Source organism: Heterocephalus glaber, unplaced genomic scaffold (assembly GCF_053883595.1).
Source record: "Heterocephalus glaber isolate CG9 unplaced genomic scaffold, H.glaber_assembly_v1.0 deba00000937, whole genome shotgun sequence".
NCBI classification, from domain to species: Eukaryota; Metazoa; Chordata; class Mammalia; order Rodentia; family Bathyergidae; genus Heterocephalus; species Heterocephalus glaber.
In genome coordinates, this window is record NW_028258173.1 from 15808694 (window position 1) to 15817716 (window position 9023).

A 9023-nucleotide genomic window follows, 5' to 3' on the forward strand; every position below is an offset into this window, starting at 1 on the left:
GATTTGGTGCAGTTTCTAATGAAACAATGGTTGGTTGGTTATTTTCTAAAGCTGTTGGCATTGTCAAATTGTACAAACGATAAATTTTATGGAAATCCTGAGACCAGGAAGATGTTAATTTCATATGTGTATTTAAATGGTATGAAGCTTTTTGCAATTTTTATCACCATATAAATACATAAAAACATTTTATAGTTTTTATCAACCGTAGAGCTTTAGTCTTTCAGAAGTAATTTTTGAAAAACATTTTTATTTTAAAAGCTGCTTTTCTATTAGTATCCTTTGACAAGCTTCTATTCAGTAAAGTATTAAGCTATTTTGCTTTCAGTAATCCAAGTGGTATAATGCACATTCATGATACCATCAGGATGTTTCTCCTCCAGTCTTTGGGCCTGTAAATATACTCAACTTGCATAAATAGATTTCTTAGGCTAAAAGTATTTTCAGTGCTTGTTATGCTTCATCGGCTAAGTTCACAATCCTTGAAATCATAAAAACTATTTTCATAATATTGATAAGACTTTTTTTCCTAGCCAAATTCTGCAGGATTTGTATTTAACCTGCAGTAAGTTTTTAAAAATATTGTGTAACTTTTGGAAATATTTTCTAATGCAAACATTTAATTACCTTTTTATACTACAAGTGGCCTGGAGTGCTAGACCTTGAGATGTGCTCTTGTTTGTAACCTACCTTCTAGAATATACAAATAAAAGTTCTTTCCCTATTTCTATTCATTTCTACTAGGCAAACTCCTAGCTTCTTTGTTGTGTTTCTGACATTACAGAGCCAACGTGGGACCCTTTAAAATCTCCACACACCTGCGGACTCAAGTTGGATAGAGCTGTACATTAGAGCATTCAGTCTTCATGCAATTGAGGCTCTTCCCCAGAAGTCTCAGGCTTCTAGTCCTTAAAATGAGAATGGTAATATCTCATGAGCAAAATAATGGCTTTTGGGCACTTCTGACAGAAAGGATTAGCTGAGGCATGCTTTTAATAATCTGAAATAGTCTGAAGCATGGACTTCTAGATACTTAGAATGAGATACCAAAAAATATTGCTCAGATCACACCACTTGATCCATTTTGAACCAAATTCAACTAAAGAAATAACCTGTGTTTTAAAAATGATCAAGTCCTTCTTTATCCAACTTGTATTTTACATGTTGTAGAATGTACTGAAATTGAGGCTAAGCACTGTAGGTGGCAAATCAGTGTTTAAGTGTTTTTATATACATGTGCTTTCCAGATGATTCTGGAGAAATATGAACGGTACCAAATGGTATCACTGAGTACAGGGACAGCTTTAATGAGAAGGTGGGATGCTAGTGGATTGCTCTTCAAGGCAACAAAGTATTTTGAGGAATTGTTATATGTTCATATCAGCACTAAAGGCCTCATCTTTAAAGCACACATCCATGTGCTAAGGAAAATCAGTAAAAGGATTCAAAACTATAATGAATTTGCTCATTAAACTATTCCGTAGAATTAAAGATTGTATCTAAGGTCCTGACTGAATATTGAAAATGAGGTTTCTTGGGCCGGGGATGTAGCTCTGTAGTGCCATGCCTGCCTGACAAGCACAAGGTCCTGAGTTTGATCCCTGGTCCCACAAAAAAACGAAAAGAAAATGAGGTTTCTTAACCATTCCTTTACTTTGTTTTGCCCAACCTGAAATTACCAGTCTGTTCTCCATTGTCTCCTGTTCACTTCTCCAGGCCTCTCCTGCTCTGCCTCGATTGAGCCTTACTGTTCTTGCCTTGCAGACCTGGATTTTTATGGTGGTCTTCATTTTTATCCCAGCAGTTGTTTAAATTGCCCTGCATGTATTTGTGGGATGTGTATTCACCATTTGACCTCTGAGTATCACAAATATCAGGACTCTGGTATTTTTTGTCTCAAAATTTTTTATAAGTAGTACTATTTTTTTTTTTTTTGGTACCAGGGATTGAACTTGGGTCCTTGTGCCTGTGCAGCAGGCACCGAAACCACTGAGCTAAATCCCCAGCCCTATAAGTATTACTATTATCAAACCATTCTACGTCCAACCTTTATGTGAAAGTGTTTAAACTAGACCCATTTATAATTCCTTATGCTTTAAAATCTGACCAGAGGGCCAGGGATTTAGCTCAGCGGTTCCACTGCCTGCCTTGCAAGCGCAAGGTCCTGAGTTTGATCCCCAATACCAAAACAAACAAAAAAAAGGTAAAAATCTGAACAGAGCATCTTTTTTTTTTTCTGTTGTGCCAGGGATCAAACTCAGGACCTTGTGGTTGGGCACTGCGGTTGCAAGGCAGGCGAGGTTCCACTGAGCTAAAAACCAACCCTCCTCACTTTTGTGTGTCTGTGTTAATGGGGGTTGAACCCAGGGCCTTCACTGAGTTACATCCCCAGCCCTTTTTAGTTTCAATTTTGAGGAGTGTGTCACTAAGTTTTCCGAGCTTGGCTCCGATTTAAGGGATCCTCCTGCCTCAGTCTCCCAGGGTGCTGGAATCCAGCATAAGCCTCTGTTTGTGCCTTAATTTTGTCTTAAAGAAAACAACTCTAGGGCTGGGGATTTAGCTCAGTGGTGCCTCCGCCTGCCTCGAAAGTGCAAGGTCCAGAGTTTGATCCCTGGTACCAGAAAAGCCCAAAAAACAAAACAAAAACAAAAGGGCTGGGGATTTAGCTCAGTGGTTCCGGTGCTTGCCTTGCAAGCACAAGGTCCCGAGTTTGATCTCGGGTACCAAAAAAAAAAGGCAGCTAAGAAAACAACCCTAGCTGTATGTGGTGGTGCACACCTCTAATCTCAGCACTCTGGGAGGCTGAGGTAGAAGGCTTGTGTGAGCACAGGTTGGGTGACATAGCAAGACCATACTTAAAAAGGAAAAAAGAAAACTCCTAAGCTCTTTATTAGCTGCATACTCTAATCCCAGTAGTTTATGTAATAACACAGTTGATTATCCAAAAAAAATTTTTTTAACATTGCTGGGGTCTGACCCAGCACCTCAAGCATGATAGGCACTCAACCACTGAGCTACATTCATAACCTTTTTTATTTTTTTGTTTTTTGTACTGGGGATCGAACTCGGGTCCTTGCGCTTGTGCAGCAGGCAGCAAAACCACTAAGCTAAATCCCTGGCCACAACCCTTTTTATTTTGAAAGAGATCTTGGTAAGTTGCCCAGACTGGCCTTGAACTTGGAATCCTCCTGCCTCAGCTTCCCTTGTAGCTGAGATTACTGGTAAATTTTTAAAATAAATTTAGGCAAAATTCATTTCTGGAACATTATCTCAGTCCTGTAGTAATGGTTTACCAAAGAATAGTCAGCACTTCTCAACTTTACCTCCACACCCCATGTTTGAGACAAAAGAGGAAATAGTATCACATTATGTCTTATCCTGTTGTCACTTGCTTCCCTGTCAGTTCTTGCGTTCTACCCTTAATGTCCTTAGATACATAACGCTCTGTGTTCCATTTGTAACTAAAGACAGACACATTGTGAACTCCCAGAGCACCTCACCTTGACACTAAAATGGGCTGCTTACTGTCTTTTGGCAGTAATCACAAATTCTTGGTGTCTCTGTTCATGGCAGTTCAAATTAACTGAAGTACAGGGCTGGGGATTTAGCTCAGTGGCACCGCACCTGCTCCACAAGAGCAAGGTCCTGAGTTTGATCCCCAGTACTAAAAATACTAAAACAAAAACAAGTTAACTGAAGTACAACTTGACCTGAAAAATTGTTACATCTTTGTGAACTCAAGTATGAAATAATTTAAATTGAGCTAGAGATTAACCCTTTTTCAAACCAAGAACATTTGAAAATCACTTTGCTTGTGAGCTGTCACTGATGGATACTGGTACTAGGATTTTGGGAGTATGTTTGAGAAAAGTTTTTTCTCAAACCTTTAGGTTCAGTGAGGCTGAAAAAAACAGGTGCATTGAAGATCTTATTTCAAGGCAAGATTTACTGCTTTACAAATACATGATACTTGGTCTTAATAGAAAAATGACATCAGATACACCCAGAATATATGTAGCATTGAAATAAACTGAGTCAACACACAAGTTATTAGAAGCAGGAAGGAATTAAAATATATCTTACATTTTGGTACATCACGAATACTTGACTTTGAAAAATCTTTTGTTTGACTTAAACCCTTTAGTTCTCTAAATGTAAAATTTTAATACTTGTCCTGGGCTCTGACCTTAGTGTTTGATCTAAATGACATTTCGTACATAAATATCTTTTGACTAGTGTGCTTATTATGTATGGAATTTAAAATGTGATGGTTTAAATATAAAATTTGATCCTGATATAAACTTTTCAAAGTTGTATAAATTAAAAAAAATTTGTGAACTATTTCTACTGAAGAATGTATTAAATTAAAATAATTTAAAAATTTAATGTGAAGCAGTGATCTGTTCACTGGACAGGTCAAGTATCTGAGCTTCGTGAGTCACTGTCTGGCACTACAGTTGAGTAACTTTGCCACCGAGCTCAGGAGCATGCCATTTAAGAAGCATCTTGTAGGGCCGGGGATTTAGCTCACTGGTTCCGCCCCCTGCCTCACAAGCACAAGGTCCTGAGTTTGATCCCGGTACCAAAAAAAAGTGATGACTTCAAAATTAGAGTTGGAATTGTACACGTTGTTCATAAAGGAGCTGTGGGCCCAGTTTTAAAGGAAAACCCCATTACATGAAGATAAACCCTCTGGTCTTGTTGCTGAATTCCAAGTCTCGAGAGCCTCCACTGCCAGGATGGAATGTTTCAAGTGCACTGGGTGTGAACTGCACCTTGAACCCGCCGGTCTCTTTTCCTGTTAAACCTTTTGACATAGCTGCTGCTGCTCCTGACCAGTCCATCTCCTGGCCGCAGGCGCCCTCTCAGGACCTGGAGCAGAGCTGTGGGTAGCTGGCGTCTCTTGTGGTAGATGTGGCCCATCACAATGTACCTGCTGCCTGAACAAAGTAACCAAAAATAATAGTGTCATTGAAATGCCACGAAACACTAAATACGTAAGACCTTTCAGAAATGCCTGAACTCGAATCTCATCTTGCTACACATACTGAAACAACCTACAGGCAACAGGTAGAAAGTCCACCTGTAAATAGCCAGCATTATCAAATATAGGTCCTAATCGCAAGGGAACAGAGCAGATCTCTAGAAGAGTGGGAGCAGATATTCACAACCTCTCACACGCGCCAAAAAAAAAAAAAAAGGCTTCTCAACTCGATTTCTGTACAGAATCCCTGAAGTATCGCTCTGGCAAGGGTGTGCGAGCATGCACTCCACTTAACATGCTGAGCGCCTGTGTGCCAATCCCTGCCAATCTCACCTTGGGGAGGGGGCAGTGCTTCAATCACAGAGGGGCTGGGATACCTGTGCTCTGAATCCTGTTTGGTACAGAACACCCCAAAAAGGTGCCGTGGTGATCAACAGAAGCTGGGCTCTGCCACCCAGGTTATAAATAATGATGTAATTCAAGAAGAGGTTATTCAGATCAGTTTCATTACCGGGTTTAAATTCTGGACAGGGCTTATTGCAGCTGGAGGAGTCCAGGGCTAGTATGTAGACTCGGAAGAAGAACCCGTCCGGAGTGATGTAGAGACGACTCATCTTATACAGCCCGGAGCGGTCCACCAGCAGGGTCACCAGCCGTATCCCGGCGCCAAGCACGTCCACGTCGTGCACGATTCCGTTCACGGCTGCTTTCAAAACACAGGTTTGGAGAAGAGCATCACACTGACTTCCTCTCTCACTCTCCCGTGGACTGAGCAAATCACAGAGCACCCCAAAGGCCCGGGGCCCCTCACATCCAGCGGACGGGTTTCTCCGGGGCTCGGACAGGCTCGCCTCGGGCCCGGCACGGACTCACCGAATTCACTCTCGCACCACGAGTCGCGCTCTTCCAGGTCAGCCCAGCTGGCGCACGCGCAGGGCTCGGCGCCGGGGTCGGCTTCGCTCGGCGGCGGCCCGGGCGCCGACTCAGGAGGCAGGGCGGCGGCGCGCGGCCGGTTGGGGTGCGCGGGGCTCGAGGGAGCCTCGGTGACGCGCGCGGGGGGCCGCGCGGCCGGGAAACGCAGGACCCGGGCGCGCGCGCGCCGCGGGGAGTCCTCAGGCGCGGGCTCGCGCCGCGGCGACGCGCGATTCTCGGCCTGAGCGAGGCGCGGGCCCAGCGCCCCAGCGAGCGCGAGCGCGGCCTCCCGGAAGCCGGCGCGGTTCTCGGCGGGCGGCGGGGGCTTCCGGCGCCGCGGGTCAGGCCAGGCGCGGAGGGCGACGTCTGCCGCGCGCAGCCGTCGCGGGGCCTCGGAGAGCGGCTGCGCCCGGGGCCCGGGTGAATCCTCGCTCGCTTCGCCGCGGGCGTCGGGCTTTCTGCTGTGTGGCGGCAGAGCTGCGGAGAGAAGGCGGAGGCCGGGACTTGACGGGAGGCCCGTGGGGGAAAGAAGAAAGGGCTCTGTGAGGGGACAGGAGATGGGGACCGGGGGTTTTAACAAACACCTGCAAAAGGGGCGGCAGGGAGGCCAGGAGGCCGCCCCTGTGGTGTGGGAGAGGCGCGTGTCCTCGCCCTCCAGGGACGACTGTCTTGCCCTCCGAAGGGGACCAGCTGAGAAAAGTCTGCTCACCAAATGGGGAATCAGGCCTGATAGAAACATTTTATATTGTTAAGGAACCTTTTCAAATCTACCTTTTCAGATTACAGCCCCTATTTATTCCAGAATTCAAATTTCTGATGACATTGGTTCAATAACAATCTTCTTGCCCTTCTTTTAATACATATATACACTTAGATATAAACATATATATGTGTATATATAAACATTCGCCTTTTTGCTATTTACAGTTTGTTGAGAAAGTACCAAGAGCATGCCCCGGGGGAAAAGTCTCATATTACAGGTTCTCCTAATTGTTTAAGCGCCCCTGACAACAGAACTATTTGGTTTTCCCATCCGTGTTTACACTGTCATCTTGGTCTGCAGAATCGAGCATTAGTGAGTGGATTTTTATCTGGCTTCTTGGACACCACTTACTGCTAAACCACAGCTTAAAAGGGTTTTTTAAAGTTTGCCCAGGAGGCACAGGGCCCTGGTTAAGTATAAAAGCACACATTACTTCCATTTTTTCCCCCATCAGATGGTGGAGAAAAACTCCTGAATGATGCGGCATGAAGACGTATTTTCGAAATCATTAATGATTTTTCCCAACTCTGCAGATAGGTTAGTGAGCAAACTTCAGCCAACTTGGAAACTGGGCAGCTTTCCATGCCCAGTTACACAATATAAGCTCTCCACTTGCCTGACTCCCAGAGCCCTCCAATCAGGCACAAGAATTCGGGGAACGTCTTTCTTTACCCCCTTGCATGAAGGAGCTTGGCCGGCCTCTTTGCAGCTCTGGCAACTATTTATGTTGTTGCCAAATTGATAATCTCCTTTAAAATCAGCGTCCACCCAGCAGTAATAGCTGGTTGGAGTTCATGTTTTGGCAAAGCCGTTGAGTCTCACTATGGTAAACGGGTGTGCCCCCCACAGCTGAGGAAAGAGCTGGTGGCGATCCAATTCCTGCCTGTCAACTGTTGACCTCGCAACTGCTTCCCCATTGATAACACCATCTGTTGTCATGGGGAAGATGGTCTGATACTTGGGTTAAATGCCACTGAAGTCATTCCATTTCCATGCGGAAAAATAACCCAAAGTAAATGGCCAGTGAGGTGCGGAAGCTATTTTTCCCAAAGATAGTGAAGCGAACAGAACATCCAAATAAAAGCAAAACAAAAACATGATCATGCAGAGAACCCCTGATTTCTTCATTCCCTCAGTAATGGAATTTCATTTCAGGCATGAAATGTGTGTGGGTCTTCAGGACGGATCTTGGCTCAGGTGTCCAGGGCTGTTGGGGCTGCGGAGACGGGACAGGGCAGAAGTGCCCGGGGCTGCCGGATCTCCGTTCGCCTTGGCCTGGCCCCGGCCCTCCGGGGGCACCCAGCGGGCTGCCCACCCGCGGGCCCCGACCAGGCAGGGAGGACCCCGCGTTCCAGGCCCCCGCCTCCCCCTGTGTCCCGCGAGCCCGGGCGGGGCACAGCTCCCGAAAGGCGCGCCGCGACCCCTTTTGACACTTTCCCTCCTCTGGGATGGAGCAGCTACTTAACATGCAAAGTTTTCTCCAGCCTGCCTGGCTCGCCCGGGATCGTTTCAGTAGCTGAACTGGCTTCTTTCGGAAAAGGCTGCCAAGAGACAAAGTCTTGGGGACCCGTCCCGCTCCTCTCGAACACGCACACAGACCTGGAGGCTCCCTCCTTGAAGGCTCTGACCCCTTCCCGGTCCTGCGCTTCGCTGCGCCCTCGCCCCACTTCCCCGTCGGGTTCCTGCTCCTCCTGGGGCTCTGCATTTCGGCGATCTTACCTTTTCTCTCCGCCACCGGGGCTTCGGGGGAGGATGCCACGATCAAACAGAGCAGCCAGAAGGCTCTAGCTGTCATTTTCATAGACAGGGCTCCCAGGCTCGAAAACGGAGCCCGGCTTTGGCTGCCTTTCTCTCCCCCCAGCCCCGCTCCACACCCCCACCCCCGCTCATGCTAATGAGGGGCAGCCTTGGGGGAAGCGGGCATCGCCGGCTGAGCAGACCATTGGAACAAAACCCAGCGCGGGGACCTCTTCCTCTTCCTCAGGGGGACAAGCACGTGGCCTCGCAGAGTGGCTCCTGGCGACGTCTTGGCATCTGCAGACCAGGATAACATCACATCCTGAACTTTCAACCTGGGTGGGTTGCGGGGTGGGGTGGAGTGACTGGTGAGGAGAATGAGGGACAGGGTAGGGGCGAATGAGCGATGGGAACGGATTTCTAGATTAGGTCAACAACTAATAAAAGATTAGTACTTCAGACAGCTCTGGCTTGGGGAAGGCTCCAGATGACAAAAATCGCATTCCAGAATGTGAGGCAATTCCTAGAGAAACCAGGTCACTACCTCCCGGGTTTGATAAAACCATTTCGCCATATATGCAACACTGAGAGTCCAGAACCAGAAGGCAATAAAAGCCCTCAGCAAAA

General features: G+C 46.6%; 1 protein-coding gene across 2 annotated transcripts; it reads right to left on the minus strand.

Moving 5' to 3' along the window:
* Nucleotides 1–3928: 3928 nt before the first annotated feature.
* Nucleotides 3929–8767, minus strand: CUNH17orf58 (chromosome unknown C17orf58 homolog). 2 transcript variants are annotated; one of them, XM_087208221.1, is made up of 4 exons: nt 8379–8767; nt 5858–6622; nt 5496–5687; nt 3929–4940 (listed from the first exon to the last, which is right to left on the minus strand). In XM_087208221.1, exons 1-4 carry the CDS (start codon nt 8458–8460, stop codon nt 4750–4752), a joined length of 1230 nt encoding a protein of 409 aa, XP_087064347.1. In that variant the 5' UTR covers nt 8461–8767; the 3' UTR covers nt 3929–4749. The 2 variants fall into 2 exon arrangements, with proteins under 2 accessions (XP_087064347.1, XP_004870302.2); XM_004870245.3 differs by having other exon boundaries at nt 5858–6373; nt 8379–8757.
* Between the last annotated feature and the right edge of the window lie 256 nt (nt 8768–9023).